Source organism: Sparus aurata, chromosome 2, assembly GCF_900880675.1.
Source record: "Sparus aurata chromosome 2, fSpaAur1.1, whole genome shotgun sequence".
Taxonomy (NCBI): domain Eukaryota; kingdom Metazoa; phylum Chordata; class Actinopteri; order Spariformes; family Sparidae; genus Sparus; species Sparus aurata.
The window spans coordinates 29198151-29215676 of NC_044188.1; the positions used below are offsets into that span (position 1 = coordinate 29198151).

Below are 17526 nucleotides of genomic sequence, written 5' to 3' on the forward strand. Positions count from 1 at the left end.
CATTTGGTTAGTTCTTCACTTGCTTGAATAGTGAGCTAAAGGAATGAGATATCTAAGGAATTAAAAGGATGTGGTCAACATACTTTAGATGAACTGACTGTGGTAGTGACAAATTGGTTCCCTTCAGGCTGAAGGGGCATAGCGACCACTGGGTGAGTCCTTTGGTTTCTGGCACCTGAGCGTTGATGGCGGATCCTTTGAGTCCTGTGGGTTGAGAGGTTGGGCCTCCATGGATCTGGGAGTGCCATTGCTATGTGGGGGTATACCTGCTCTTCAAGAGTGTTGGAGTCCCGCATGAATGCCAGGATGCTGGCCCTCAACTGACTCCAGGATCAGCACTTTCAAGATGGTTTGCGATTGGTCAACTTGCTTATCAAAATTGACTAAAGTTGATACAAACACGAAAGCTCTGTGAATCGCCCTGTGAATGAACTGATCGTTGTGATTCCAAATTAGATGAACTGAATTTGGAACTGAGCAGCTTGTGCAGTTGAATATAAAGAGAACAGACAAATGCGGCACAGGAGAGAATGGATTTAAGCACAAGAAGAAAAAGGCAACAACTAACAAGACAAATTGGTCTCTAAAGACAGAGAGGAAACATTGTTGGAGTAATAAAACCAACACTGCATCTGTAAATGTTTCCTCTGGTACTTAATACATCTATCGTCATTCCCTCAGTGCACTATAACTGTAGCTCCTCTTTTTGCTTTCCCCTCCTTTCTCCCCATTCTTCCATTTGTTAATCCATCCATCTACCCCTCCTCCGTTCCTTCCTTCTTGTTGATGTGTTCTCTATGCTAATGAGATGTAAAAGGCGGTGATGTTTATGTAAATGTAATGTAGCGACGGCGGTCCCGGGCGAGCAGGCAAAGCGCCTTCGCCTCGTACTCAATCAACGCGTTTGCTCGTCGAGCAACAGCGGCCGCAAGACCTGTCTTATGGCTGCAGTACAATGTCTGCTTAATGAGGTGTAATGGTGTAAACACACAGGCACACATCCACATCCACACACACACACACACACGCACACACACATACACACAAACAGGCCGACACAATCACCAACTTTATTATCCAAAAACAGCCTGAGCATCCCTCTTAAATCGCTTCTGAAGAGTGTGAGATGTATGTTTAACTTTTCTCAAACACTCAAACCCACACACTCAAGTGGATCTTATGCTGCATTTAAGTCAATGCAGGATGGAAGGAGGAGAAATGCATCAAATATCATCAAGTGGACTTAATATAATAGTTAATATAAATGTTATATAGCAATGATTGTTCCAGGAACCAAAAGGTTTCTGTTTTGCTTTTGGGGAGAAGGGATGTTAATCTGCTCAACGTTTAAGGCTCAGGTCCGTCACATTTTTGTCTATTTTTTATTCTATATATTTTTTTGAAACATATTTGACTTTAGATTCCGCTCATGAAGTTAAGCTTATGTAGGAAGCTTCTGTGTCTCATACCCCCTGCTGCCAGTACTACTATAATGCTCTTTCATCAGGCACATCAGGTTTAACTTATCGGAAAAAGATTTGTAAGGCAATCTGGAATGAGAATAGTGTATATTTAAATCATGTATAATAGATAGACTTCACCGCTTAAAGAAGATGTCAGAGCTCACTGCCTTCAGTGTAAGAAATACCCTCCTTGTAACACAAAGACTTGCAATATCCTATGAAAGCCACAGAGTTCTTTGTCCTGATACGACATCCACTGAATTAGATACTTACATCACAGTGTGGACCACAAGTGTTAATTGATCCTACCTCTGCTTCTCCGCTTCACCGCTGCATACTGGCTAGTGAAAGCTAATAGATCAGAATGTAACGGACTTATTCTGCTACTGCTTTATTGCCTAGAGCAGTCTCACTACCATATCTCACTTTATAACTCATAGTCTGAGCACTGAACTTTTTCTGACAATTTTTTTTACTTTTTGATCAACTCAGATGAACCTCACTCCTGGTTTCTGAGACTGTGACTTAATTGAGTTACTTTATCTGCTTAAGCTAATGCAGGAACCGACAGGAATCACCTTCAGGGGAGGCTGGTCCGTAGAGGCAGGGGAGGTTGCTAATGCTCTAGATTTGAAAGGTAAGAGATGCTATCAAAACCTGCCGCCTACACTTCCCGCAACCACCTTGACTGCAAACAGTTCAGCAGATTTGAGTTGTAACTAATGTAACCTTAAGCCTTTAGCCTTGAGCAGAGATGAGGAGCAGGCTACAGGGGCAGCTCTCTCAGCTCACACTGGTCCTTCTGAAGACACGAAAAGGCTCTGTACAACTTTTTTCTCCCGAAACACTCAACAAAGAGTTCCCCTTTAAAACGACCCAATGAAATGACATATTCTTTTCTTTGAATGTGACGAATTTCCGTTGAAATAGGATGTTGGAGTATCCCAAACTGAACACCTATTAAAACCGATGTAAGGTATGACACCGTGTGAAACCTTCCCTTTCATACCTCCAACCTGAGGACACGATAATTCTCCTTTTTTCAGCGAGGTGTCTTCTGCAAGGCTGAAGTCTTCATTTCGTTGGGTATATAAGGAAGAACAGTAATGTAGTTCGTCACCCATAGTCTATTAATAGAATGAGCCAGTAGGTCATAAGATTTTGAAGGTTCTGGGGATTTAGAGCATAAAAAGGGCCATTTTTTTGGCCTTTTCTTGGCTTAGGAAAACAGGGACAGATTCGAACCCTGGGCCACTGTGGGACCCAAACTACGCCAATACCTATATTGATATCAGCATTCAATAGCAGGTTTACAAATCAGGCATCTAAATTTTGGTTAACATTATTATATTTTTTAGATAAAAGGAATAAATTCTGACCATGATATGTGTTTGGTAGGAAATATGCAGCTGAAAATCAATATCCTCATTGCTTGTTGGACAAAATATGCTGCTGCCTCAGCGAATGTGTTATTTGCTGACATATATGTATATGTACACAAACAAGGCAGCTGCAACTAGGGAGGTGGAGTGGGTCCATCCAGTAATCGGGATATTGCTGATTCGACCCCCCTGGCTCCACTGGCTGCAAAAAGTATCCTTAAGCAAGACACTCAACCCCAAATTGTTGGCACCTTGCATTCAGTGCTTGAGTGTGTGTGTGTGAATGTGACTAGTGTTGTAAAGCAAGACTGGAAAAGCGCTATAGAAAAACAAGTCCATGTACTATGTACACATATATGCAAATAAAATATATACGTTGATATCATCTGGGCCATTTCTTTCACATAAAAATCATGTAGAAAGTTAAATAAAATTTACGATTTTTTAATCATATTTGATGTGAGACTTTTTGGACAGTCTGTATTTGAAATAAGCTTCTATGGGCTAAGACACGTGTTGACTGAGCGGCTTGAAAGAATCTTCTGTTTTATGATTCTCAGTTGAGCAACATTAAAATACTTGTGATGAGGGCAATGATGACGAACAAAATTAGTTCTGCACCAACACTGAGGCTGGGACGATGTGACTGAGAAAGCAGCGGCATGATTTCTCCAGTGGCCACACACACACACACACACACACACACACACACACACACACACACAATGGAGACGCGGACATGCAGAGTCAAGAAAGGCAGATGGTGGCCCTGACGATGACAATAACAGCCCATCAACGTAAGTGTGGGTGAGTAAGTCTGTGTGCACATGGTTTTGAATGCGTTGGGGAAAAATGGATTTCTCTCCCTTCATTTTTGTGCAAGTGCTTGTACATTTATATATATATGTGTGTGTGCGTGCAAGTGTGAGTGTGTGCGTGTGTGTGTTTAGCCCAATCACACAGGGGAGAGGTAAGTCATTTCATTTCCTGGATGAAAGCCTGGTGAGCCAAAAGCCAAGGGACCTGCTGCTGGCTCTCTGCACTGCTTCTCTCTTTCTCTCTCATTCCATCTCAATTGATTTTATCCATCCAATCCCCAGACCTCTGCCATCAACTCCCCCTTTATCTCTTTCTTTTATTTCTTTTACTCCCTCCTCTCACTTTACTTTCCTCTCCTCCTGCTCCACTCCCACGTGAAGATTTCCACCTCCATCTCCTTTAAATCATACTTCCATTTCTGCTCTGCATCCCTTCATTTCTCATTCTCTCTCTCTCTCTTTTTCTCTTTATTTCGTCCACCCACACCCCCCCTCACCCATCCCTCCAACCACCCATCTCTGCTGTTGCAGAGTCAGCACTTCCGTTCTGCAGTCCTCTGCAGACATGCAAGTGCACTGATTTACACTTTTATATCCTGGCGTAACCAATTTCAGAGCACTTCTATTGCACATACATTGACTATTCTTTAAACTGACAGCATCATACACATACATACAGTATATACATAAATATAGTGTACATAAGGTTACATGCGGAGTGCGTATTTCTGCATTCATGCATATGGAAGCGTAGAAATGAGGCATACACGCCATCAATCTTGGGGGAAACAAAAATATTAGAAGTTGATGGCAAATGCTCAATGAAAAAAAAAAAGCAACCCACACACTGAAACACACACCTTACACAATTGATAAAAAAAATCCACATACAGTATGTACGTATGTGCGCATGTGTGTGTGTGTGTGTGTGTGTGTGTGTGTGTGTGTGTGTGTGTGTGTGCGGCCATGGCACATTTGTCTGTTCTCTTGCAGCAAAGAGAGGGGAGACATTGATCACCATGCTTGTCTGCAGCTTGCACCGACTAATCAGAACCATTCATCTCCTCTATCTGGCTCACACTCACTCAAACACGAACACGCACACACACACACACACTAAACACACAGCTAAACTAAGACATTCACAGCTCTTTATTACTTTCCATTAGGGCTCGAGGCTAGCTTTAATAAGGCCGAGCTGAGAGAGTTAGTCTTTTTTGGCGCGCAGACACACAGCGGAATGGGAATAATATGTCCACAGATATTTTTTTTATGAGATATTTTTCATGTTGGCTATTGATTAATATGGAGCCACAAGGTGAGTGTGCGTGTGTACAGTATGTGTGGGCATGTGTGTGTGTTTGCAGGCACCACTTTGCAAACTGCAGGATCCTCAGACCTCAGCTTGTGCTTTTAATGTTCCTCCTGCTTTGCCCTCACGCACACACACCCGCACCCACACACACCCACACACACATGCCCACACACACACACCTGGTTGGAATCTGCGGACACCAACCATGGGATTTTTTTTAATTGATGGCAGCATTAATATGTCGTTCTCAAGCGCCTAATAAAGTTGAAGCAACACTTACTGGCCACTTATTAAAGATTAATGATGTGCCAGTGAAGCAGCAGTATTAGCGGTAGCAGAGTTAAGTACAAGGATCGTCTTTAGTTGGTAGTTAAGGGGCAGACTGGGAATGATATCGACGTATTTCTGCTTGTTTACCAGAGATAAAGTCGTGGGCTGGGGCGTCCAGAACATACGGGTACCCTAACCCTGGAGGACAAATAGACCACATAATAATAGTTAAACACTAACAGTGTCCTAACCTGTGTGTGTGTGTGTGTGTGTGTGTGTGTGTGGTGTGTGCGTGTGTGTGTGTGTGTGTGTGTGTGTGTTCATTTCATGGACAATCCCATCCTTCATTTTAAACAGGTTTTGTTTCCTTTGCTGTAAAAAGGAAAAGAATAATCTCTCTCTTTATCCATTTTTCTATACAACATCATTAGTTTGTGATTGATGCCAGTCCTGTGCAAACTCAGCAGCAGGACAAATGAATGAGCAGTGGAGGAGAGAGGGGGACAAAAGAGTGATGGGAGGGCGCAAACCCTCCGACAGAGAACGATTGGAAGTGTTGGAAGAGTTTTGATGAGAAGAAGAGGGTGGAAAGAGGGTGAAAATGTCAGAAATATAGAAGAGGAACTAAAAGACAGGCAGTTTATAAAATATGCGTAGGTAATAACTGATTAATTTAATGATTTTTTTTTCCTATTAAACAGCACCCGAGCACATTGATTGTCGAATCACAGCTCAGCAACAGCAGCGAGACACAGCAGGCCTTTTTCAAAATTGGAATTCACGACAAGTTGAAACAGTGTGAATGAAGCTCTATAAACAACAATATTCAGCATGTAAAAAAAGGAAAAATTTGACTGGAACACACATTATTTTTTACCTTTTCAGCATAACAGGCTGAAAAGGTAAAAAATAATGCAATAATCTTGCTTGCATGTGCAAGGATGACACATAAACTACACAACATATCACATTCAAAACAGGATACATTAAGATACCTATTACGCTTTTTGTTTTTCCCTCTCCTTCATTGTTTTATATAGGTTCTTATGCAGGTAAAAGAAGCCCCTCACTTCAACAGAAAAAGAAAAACCCTGCTCCTGAAGTTCCTGAAACACCACGTCAGTAGTCTTCATGACATCACACTATGTCACCATGCCACATACATTTGCATAATTTATGCCTCATGGCTAGTTTGGTCATAAAATTTGATTCAGCTTAACCCTAACCCTGGGTCAGTCGTGTGAGCTGACCAATCAGATCAGACTGGGTATTAGAGAGGGGCCTTAAAGAGACAGGAGCTTAAACAGAGCGTTTCAGACCGATGGGAATACGGTGCTGGAGTACCGGACAGTATGAAAAAATATGAAGCATGTAAATATAATATAAAATATGGGATTTAATTGGAACTATTTCAGTTGATGTAACTCTGAAAATGTTAGTGTGTAAACTAGGTTTGCGTAAATTAGAGTTTACGAGATTACTGACACATAGCCAGTGCAACCCGCTGCTGGACTGAGACATTAGCAGCAATGTCCTACTCCTTACTTGGCTTGAGGGATGTTTACACTCCAACAAGTCCAGCCAAACTCACATTACATAGTCTTACATTACACACTCATCAGTTTATTCTCATCCTCAATTTCTATATGTCTATTATGTCAGTGATTCCCACACACTCATTCATTTGTGGTGGTCTGCCACAATATCAACTTTGGGCACCACATATTGATTTTCTATTTTAGGAGCTGTGCGTCCCGTTCTCACTCACTCAAGATAGCGCATCAGTCATTGAATAGCATGATATTATGTACTCTGACACAGTGGATGGCAGTGTGATTTTTAGTCCGCCGGTAAAACCAACGAAGAAGAGGGAGAGCGCCAGGCCTTGAAGACAGTTTTTGTCATGGCCAAGCCATGCAATTACATCATCATGTGCTGCACTGGGGCCTTTTTCCCACAAGCTAACATTGTGAAAGATGCGTCTGTAAAACAATAATAAAAGCCTCACAACCCTGCAGAAAAGGACTCGTTTTACTGTCAGAATTTGGGCAATTCAGTCCAATAAAGTTTGGAGATACTAGAAACCCCCTGTTTACATTTTATCCCCATCCAAGTTAGCTCGGCGCTAAACCAGAAGTTAGCCGACACAGTCGGCGGAAGTCTCAAGTGTGCATGCTCTATGGCGCCCCAGCCTGACAACCACCGCCACAATCAAAGTCTGATTCTGTAGGAAAGGCTGTGCGTATATATCAAATTATATATAATATAATTACCTTATATTATATTATATTATATTATATATTATTATCTTAATTACCTCGGATGCGAGAATAAAAAGCGACAGACTGTCGTAGCAACAGCAACTAAAGGAGAAGGTGTCTGGTCAAGTTATAAGGTTTTATTCTAAAATATGTTGCACTTTCTTCCAAGTTAAGAATGTCATTTACAATAAGAATAGCTCCTGAAACATGTCATGATGATTTGTAACCTAATCAAAATTCAAATGGAAGTCATTTCAGGCTGAGGTCTTCCAACAGCCTGCCAGTGCACTATTGATCAGTATATTAAATGTCATCAGTCAGCCAAAACTGGATGAGAAAAGTCCACTAAGGACAGGCTAATACGTCTGCATATTAAACACACTAATATAGTCAAAAAATAACAGGAACATCAAAATGTGGTCCCATTTGTTTGGGTTTTTTTCTTCTTTTTTTTCCCTCCAAATGAGTTTTTCAAGAGGATGATGAAAAGATAAAGAAGTTTTTGGGCTCACATTAAAGTTTGAATACACACCTGCAAAGTATGTAAAACATCCGTTTGCAACTCCTGTGGATTGGCCCGGGGCTCACTGATGATTAGAGAGCAATAACTCAGAACATGGGGCTCAGATGGATGAAGAGTGAGGAGGAGAGAGAGAGAGAGGGTTACACCAACACACACACACACACACACACACACACACACACACACACACACTTCAGATTGTACCCAGTGGAAAAGAGGGGGTGGAGGAAGTGATGGATTGCAGACAGAGAGGAAAGTGAAGAGAGCCGAGTGGTAAGTACGGAAGGAGAGGAAAAGGAAGAGAAGACTGCAGTGGGGGAGGAAGGAGAGGAAAAAAGAGAAAATAGGAGAAGAGTTAGGAGTAAGACATTTCGAGAATTTAGAGATGAAAGTTGATGAAGCGATCGAACATGGAGGAGACAGATGATAAGGAAGAGACGAAATACAGGATCAGAGGATGGAGGAAAAGGAGGAAATATGGGGGGAAAGGGAAAGTAAAGGAGGACATATTAGAATATGTATAGTAGATGGAAGGAAGGGGGGAGGAGGAGGGGAACGGAAGGAGGGATGGAAAGAAGATAAAACAGCAGGAACTTGAAACCGGAGAGCATGAAAGATCGAACTACAGAATTATTAAAAAAGCTGCAAATTAACCGAGAAAGTAGGACGCTGACTTCACCACAGCCTTCTGTGTTTAATCACCATCGATTTTAAAAAGGAGAGGAGCCGGCTACAAAAGTCCACATGCTGATACCACAGTCCAAACACATACAACTCAACAATGGCATTCATTTAACTTTATTAACTTTAGCCAAGTTTTGTAACTGGGACTATTAACCTGCACGGCCTGTCAACAACTCATACAAGTTATTGATTAATACATATGTATTAGTACCTCAGGATGAATTTACCACAAACTCCAGTTAATTATTAAGTAACCCTAACCCTACTCTTACTGCATCTACACACCACGACACAGTGTTGACCAGAAATGTGTGAACAGTTGCAGTTTGATCCCTGTTCCCTGAACAGAACTATTAATGTGGCCTTGGGCAATGATCCTTCTCATTAAAAAAATGTGTATTTAAATAGGTCTGCATTATTTAATTGCCACTTACCACTCAACTTGCATAGGACGTAAACTTTGATGGTAACTGTATTTTAGTTCCCTCCATGTCTTTACCACTTTTATATCGCTGGAAGAATGACCCAGCCAATTCCTCTTCAATTCCCCCCATTCTCGTCTGTTCTTCAACCTCTACCGTCTGCTCTCCATTAGGTGGAGAGAAACTCAAACTGGGTGCAACATTACTCTTTAGAAGTGCTCCCCGCGGATTTAGAAACTTGATGACTTTGGCAACCCTGTGAGTCCCTCAGTGACAGTATCACTGCTGGAAAAGTCAGCCTGCCAGTTCTCTCCTGCCTGCCGAGAGGAGACAAGTGTGTGTCCAGAGAAGAGGTGACGTGAAACTGTCATCATGGAAACTGAATAATGTACCCAGAATAATGTATCCTTGAGTCAATCTACACTCTCTCTGTGCAGAAAAAGAGACGCTCCACCCATCAGTGTGCCATTTAGCCAAGTTTTGTAACTGGGACTTACTGCTGCATACTTTTGATCTGTTTTGAACGATGACAAAGAAGAAAATGCAGAGTTTATTACAACATCATCCTCTGTCCCTTTGTGTTGGGTTATGCTTTGCTGACCAGTGTTAGTATCAAACGGTTTTCATACAAATACGGCTCATAAATAACACAGCCTGTGACTACAGTCCAGATTGCAAATAGCGAAGTGACTGCAGCTTTTGCTCTTGCCAGAGGATTTTTTCCTGTCTGAACAAAAGCTGGAGCTGACAGTCATTTTCAATTGATTAATCCATTGGAACTTAATCATTTATGTCATCATTTTTGGATTCAACGTTTAGTTATTTTGTCCATGGGAAATTGTGGATTTTATTTAATTGTTTTTAAATTTCAGATTCACAGGGAACAGTCTTTATTTAATTAAGCAGGACTATATTCAATTTCCACTTTCAATGCTAATTTCCAATACATCACCTTTTTATCCAGCTAAGCCCCACCCACTTTGAACCACTCATTTGAGATTAAAAAACATTACCCGTTACATAAACATTACTACCCTGTTACCTTTCAGAGTAAATTCAACTCGGCTTGAATAATTCATTTGAAGTCATGTTGTGAGTTTTGAGAATTTACTGAGTTCAATAATTTGAGCTTGTAGAGGCAATGTGTGAGACTGCTCCCAACTAACTCAATTATAAGTGTAGAGATGTTGGGGACTACGTACGTCACCCTTCATCATGGTTCACATTATTTTCATTTTCGTGAAAGTAAAAAGAAACACTCTGCTGTGTGGATGATACGTCATGGTTGTGTTCATATGTGTTTTGTTCAAACTACACTAAACAGGGCATTTCTGTAGAATTGTGAATCTCAAAACAACGCATGCTGTGAAGTTTCTAAATATGCCGATAATATTTCAGCATACTTAAAAAAAACTTCAAAATCATTTTGATGGTAGAGTACAGTGTCTTGTAATAGGGTGAATGATGGTGTCTGTCAGAGCCATCCTTCAGCTGTCTGAAGCCAGTTTCACACAGTGAAAATGTTGGAATTGAATGTCTGTGTTTCCTCTCTGGCTGTATGTCGGAATAACCACACAGACCCTAATTTAACAACTGGCACCCTGGGACAGGTGTATGGATATCAACTATGATGTCATCATCTTAATTCTTCCAGCTAATGTTGTTATGGGTGCCATCTTGGCTCAACTTGCTGTACCTGAGATGACAAAATCAATGTAAGGTAACACTGGCTGGTGAGCACTCTCTCTGCTGACACACATATTGGACCAGCGCCACAACCTCTATAGTAAAAGCAATGGACAACAGAAGTCCATCACACACACACACACACACACACTGCCCCAAATGGCACTGAATCAAATATTGATCAGCACGCCAAGTCTCCTTGGTTACTTGATATATTAAAGTGAAAGTTCCCTCACTCTTTCTCCCTGTCTCGCTCCTGCTCACACACAGACACACACACTCCATCAACCAAACCACACAAGCAGCAGTGTGTATAGGTGTGTTGGTTGTGTTACTTCCTGGACTTGGCTGGGAGCTAAATGTGAATGACGTCTGAACACCCCCACAGTGCGTCAGCGTGGTGCCACACACGCACACACACACACACACACACACACACACACACACACGGCTCACATACATATTTTCAAAAAGAAAAAGCATGTGTGTTTGTTCTTCAATCATTTGGCAGGTTAATGTTGCCCATTCACTGGTAAATGCAGTCCATGCTGAAGTGAAGTGTGTCATAAACCATACTCCAATCACGCTCTGGTACATTACGTTGATCACAGCCATAATTTAAGCATTTCAATTCGCCATAAGAAGAAAATATGAAAAAAACACAATAATACACAAGTTCACTAAATTACATGGAATGAGAATTTTTTTTTTTTTATTCATCCATTAGTGTGCAACCAAAAAGACATTTATTAATATTCATAGTTATTAAAAATGCAACAGATCTTGAACGACCACAAGTGTGGTTGTGCTCCCCTATGTGTCATCAGACAAGAGGCTGGCTGGAGACAAGCTCCTTGAATACACTCATTGGTTAATAATTTGTACAGTGTGAAGGGTGGCCAATAAAATCGGTTCTGAAAAAATAACTCAAATTTGCAATTAAGAGGTTTCTGTCTGACAGCAACAATATCAGTAACAGTAATAGTAAACCTCCACATAATGCAATGATTTATAATATAATAATAATTCATTTGTAAGATATGTAATCAATAAAAAAACTAATAATTAGTATTAATTAGTTCAATTGACATATTAAAAATCCAGTTGTGTTTCAAAATATGTTTTCAAATGCATGTTTCATGGGTTTTTAATTGCTCTGAGAATATGAGGTAAAGTCGAAACAGATGCTGCCAAAATAATCGTGACTAATGGTGACTAATCGATAAAATAATCGATAGATTAGTCGACAACCAAAATAATCGTTAGTTGCAGCCCTACAATCTTGACAATCATATTTTATGAAGTAATTTACAAAGCAAAATGCTAACCATTAACGGAGGCCTACTTTGCCATTATATTCATTTTTCTTGTCCTTCATAGCGTTATATAGGTTCTTATGCATGCTGAAAAGTGAAAAAAGTCAAAGTCTGCACCAACAGCACCTTGTCAGTGGTCCTTCTTTTAATTTTGTGACTGTCTTACATCACACTGCGTCACCATGTCACACATATGCATAATAAATGCAGCTAGTTTGGCATGTATGAATGGATTTAGCACAGCTGTTCTTTCGTGGGTCAAGTGTGTGTGAACTGGCCATTCAGAGAAGACTGGGTGTTCGGACCCAAAAGAGACGGGAGAAAAAGCAGAAAGTTTCAGACAGATGGGGAATACGGTGCTATGCACTGGACACTATCAGAAAACAGGTGTTTCTGGAATATAATTATAAAGCTGAAAATTAGCGTAATATGTCTCCATTAACTGGTCGCAGCTGCTTGAATTTGAAGATTTGCTGATTGTTTTACTTGTACATGGAATATTTTGGGACATATGGCTGAAATAAACAAATCATTTGAAGAATTCACCACGTTTTATAGATCATTGGCCTGCTTCGACATGCTATATGTATGGTCTCTTATAAATTAGGCGCTTTAAATGATTTATTAAAACTCATCACTTTGATACTAAAGCTGTGTGGATGTTTGTGTGCCTGATTGGCATTGAACACCAATCAAAAGTGAAGACGCTAACAGCAATAAAAAAAAAAGAGATAACGCCAGCAACCAGACAACACCTGTGAAGTGAAAACCATTTCAGGTGACTACATCATGAAGCTCATTGAGAGAAGGCCAAGGGTTTGCAGCGCTGTCAACAAAGCAAAGGGTGGCTACATTAAGGAATCTAAAATATGAAACATAAAGAGTTATTTCACACTTTTTTGTTTACTACATAATTCCATATGTGTTCATTCATAGTTTGGATGCATTCAGTGAGAATCTACAATGTAAATAGTCATGAAAATGAAGAAAAAACATTGAAAGAGAAGGTGTGTCCAAACTTTTGACTGGTAGTGTATGTTAAGTATGAAAAAGCATTATGATTTGGTGATAACCGGTATAACCGTCATTTACAGCTAGCGAAAATTAACAGTTACATACAGTAGAGAGGTAAAACTATCAACTACAATACATGGTCATATCATTAAATTCTATAATATTATCTGGCTGATGAAGTTGTAGTTGGTAAGTGGAAAGCTATCTAACCCAATATACTTAATGCCAGCACTATAACAATAGTGCCCAATGTCAACTTACCAGTGAAGAAGAGAAGTTACCAGATTTCCTAGCCTTATAATTTTATGCTGATGCCAGTTTGTATACTTTCAAAGGGATCCAATCATGTCTGACAAATTCCTCAAGCTATCCAATCTTCTATAATGAGGCTCTATATCAACTGCAATTTTACAGAGAATTTAAGCTGTAACTTATGCCTGCATTTGAACTACTTCAGTGGGTCCAGCCTCTACAGTAATAGTGCGTAAACTCTGTCCTTAGTCGCAAATAAGCCTGTGACAACACCATTAATTCCTGGTGCGGTCTGTAAAGTGCTATGCTAATTGGACCAAACATTTCCTACAGCTGAAGCCTGAAGTCTGATAATGTTTACTCTGTGCCTCTCAAACATCCTTCCATTTTGCTCCTCCTACCATTCTTTGCTGGATCAGTTTGACCTGGGCAACACCAGCAATGGATCCAAACAGTAAACACCATTTCACCTTTTAGGAATTTTATGCCAAATACAATAGCCCCAGATGGCAACAAGAGAGAGGTGCGACAAACCACACTGGGTTTAACTAATAGTCTAAATAATCTTTGGATGCAGCCCTACACATAGCCTACTCTCAAACCCAATAGAAACAGTGCAACATGTCTGGCTTCATAAAAAAATAAGAAAATATAACTTTAGTCTGGTCTTTATTTATCTGGTCTGCCAGATAAATAGTACAACTTTCCTTTCAACTGCAGAGATGAGCGATAACTCTCCGTGGGGTTGTCTGTATGAGCAAAACATTTATTTGATTTATTGTTAATAAAAAAATATAGATTTGTGCCGCTTTAATCTTCGTAAAGCAGTTTGGTTTGTGCCTTGAGCAGGTCGGAACTCTGTGTAACACAATACATGTGTGAATACGTTGAAAAGTTATTACTGCATAAAAACTCATAGCACACACTTGGTCCTCATAAAGACATGCAGCAGGCAACACCGTATTTCAGTCTATGGAAAATTATAAAACAAGCAGTGTGTGTGTGTGTGTGTGTGTGTGTGTGTGTGTGTGTGTGTGTGTGCGTGTGACCAGTATGACGATTGATGAAGAGGCAGACAGCACGGACAGGAGTTAATGTTTTTAACTGTCAGCCATCACCTGAAACACAACACCTTACAACTGAGACTGACTGACTTACTCTTCTTTCTCTTTAGCTGCCTTTTAAAGTCAATGTCACTGTTGTCACTCATCAATCTTTTTGTCCTCCTCTTTAATTATTCTTCTCATTATCAATTCTACCTTTTTCTGCAGTTTTTTTTTTTTAAATTGCTGGTGTATTATTTATCATTCTTGTTTACTCAGGAGGTGAAATGTATTGGGATATCCATTTGGTGGTGTTGTTTTTAGTCTTCAATAAAAGGTGATTATACATTTAAATTCCAAATTCGTTTTGCCAATCTTTTCTAAACTGCTGTCAAAAGACGTCAGAAGGAAGTCGCAGCCTGGAAACAGCACATAACCGGTGTGCACATAATGGCAACATGGAAGGTTTAATTCGTTAACGAGTATTAGAGGATGCATATGGGTCAGTGTGCGTTTGTGCTCATGTACAATTCAAGGATGATTGGTTCATTTAGAACGATACGATCCAATGCGATTCAGTGACTTGAAATCAATTCAGTAACTTTTTAGCCAAAAATTAACCAGTGTGACCATGAAATAAATACCTGGATACTGAACAGTGCAGGTAAAGTTTCCTATATACCTGTTGTTTCTTGTAAGGGAATCAGGTTTAAATTAATTGTGGATATAAACAAGTAAACAACAATTAATGGCAAATGTATTAACCTTTTATTGGAATGAAGTGCAACCAGGAGGTTAACTTTTTCTGCTCTCATTTTCAATAGAGTACAGTAAGTGCAACCAACATTTCTTCAGGTTTAATTAACAGTAGGTGTACCTGCTACTCCTGCTGACGTTACCTTGCGCTGCTGCAGCGGTAACGCTGCAAGAGGTGCCTGGACGTTCGGCGTTGTGTGAAATCCCATGGTGCCTTAGTAGGTGCCTTGGTTGGAGAGATTAGTCGTGTTGCTGGGGTTTTTTACTTGGCTTGTACATATTCTACAAACAGCGAGCGACTTAATTGAACATCACCATCTTTACAAAAGCCAAAGTGTTTCCACACACTGGACCGAAATGGTTGCTTGAAAATTTCCTGCTCGCCGTCTCCTCTGCCACCCGCCATGCTGCGTTTTGTTGTCGTTCTGAGATTCGCGCTGCTGCCGGCACGTGCTGATGACGTCACAGACAGGCAGACTGATTCGAGTAACGTTAAACGTGTCTTTATCGTTAAAAGTGCTAAAAATAATATAAAAATAAGTTTGCCGTGCTTAAATCCAATGTGCAATTACCTAGTATCGATAAATTGATTCTTTACCATTTCAAACGATTTTTAATCGATATATGTCGTCTGGAAGGCCAACTTGCCGAGCACAGATTGATGTAGTTGGATCGTAGGAATATAAATCGATTCATCAATGTAGTAGATGAATCACCCCGAGAAGGAATGGTTAAAATGAGGAAATGAAAATAAAGAAGTGGTGAGGAGACGAGGAGAGGACAGGAGAGGAGAGGAGAGGAAAAAGAAATAAAGGAAAGATGATAAGAGCATGTGAGCAACTGTTGGTCGCTAGGCGCCCGCCGGTCACCATAGCAACATGCAGCGCCATGCTGAGCTCCTGCTGACATCACACCTGTTGAAGCAAAATGGTGTGTGTGTGTGTGTGTGTGTGTGTGTGTGTGTGTGTGTGTGTGTGTGTGTGTGTGTCGGAACCAATTAAATGGCATAGTGGTGCAGGTGGACTGAGGGAGACAGAAGGGGGGACGAAAGAAGGAAGACAGCTGTGGATATTTCATCACCTCTTGGACACAGCCGCTTCTTACACTGTGTGTGTGTGTGTGTGTGTGTGTGTGTGCTATTCATGTGTGCATGTGTGCGCGCATGCGTGCGTATAGAATCAGGCTTGAGGCTGCTGTCATTCACCCTCACTGCTGATGTCATGGGCGCCCAGCATCACAGAAGGGACACACACACACCCCCACCTACATACACATACACACACAGAAAGAAAGAGAGATTGAGGTGGAGAGATAGAAAGATATTCCATGATGTTCATTTTTTTCTGTCTTTTCATTTTGTTATAAGACTAGAGAATTATCTTTAACTTTCCAACAAATTAATGAAAAAAGAAGAAAAGGAAAAAGAACGGGAAAAAAGAGGCAACTCGACTGATGTAAACTTGCTTTGGCATCAGATCATCAGATCGCCAAGTCATGTGTTGATGAATAAAGCTTGACTGGGATTTGAATTGGTGCACCACCGAGTTACCTTCTACTGCAGCACTGTGTGTGTGCGTGTGTGTGTGCGCGTGTGTGTGTGTGTGAGAGAGTGTGCGTGTTGGGTAAAGTTCCTCTTGTCAGCTGAATATTTCATGTCCGTTCTCATGGCTGAGCTCTTTTAACAGAATTTGTTACTCTGAAGGCGAGCGCGCACGCGCGCGCTCGCGCGCACACACACACACACACGCACAGTAATGTAATCACACTGCTTGTGTAATCTCTACCTTTTAACCCTGTCTGCTGCAGGGATTCAATTTAAAATGGTCAGTCTCAAAGATGCAGTATCTTTACGCCATCAACATTTAGAGCACGATAACACACACAGAGGAAATTCAATTGTTTCACCTGTGATGACCAATTACAATGAGATTACTTTGGTGGCTACATAAGGATATGATATTAAGGTTAACCTCACCCTGATATCCACATGACAATGTGAAATGTAAAAAAAAATACTGGATGGGGAAAATTTAAAAAGATTTGTGTGTCCAGTTGATGCACCATGAAGAGGCAGGCTGACTAAGGCTGAGGAGATGCTCCCTGACATCCAGAGATTACACACCTGACAGCACACACACACACACACACACACACACACACACACACACACACACACACACAACAGTATAAAGAGACAACTGCCAGGAACACACTGCCTTTCTGAGGTGCCCGTCTTATTTCTACTCACACTCTTCTAATGACTGGACAGCATCCCTCTGAATGTGCTGCTGTGAAGCCCAATGCTGCAGCCTGCTGGCCAG

General features: G+C 40.8%; 1 protein-coding gene across 9 annotated transcripts in view; it reads right to left on the reverse strand.

The window, feature by feature from the left end:
- Positions 1–17526, reverse strand: part of clcn2b (chloride channel, voltage-sensitive 2b) — a 184915-nt gene that overhangs the window by 106825 nt on the left and 60564 nt on the right. For 6 of the 9 annotated variants that reach the window (XM_030396116.1, XM_030396167.1, XM_030396143.1 and 3 more), the window contains exon 3: positions 5396–5446. The exons of the other annotated variants lie outside the window; for them this stretch is intronic. In XM_030396116.1, coding sequence (XP_030251976.1) covers positions 5396–5446 — 51 coding nt within the window. The remainder of the gene's footprint in view (positions 1–5395; positions 5447–17526) is intronic. 9 annotated transcript variants of the gene reach the window in all.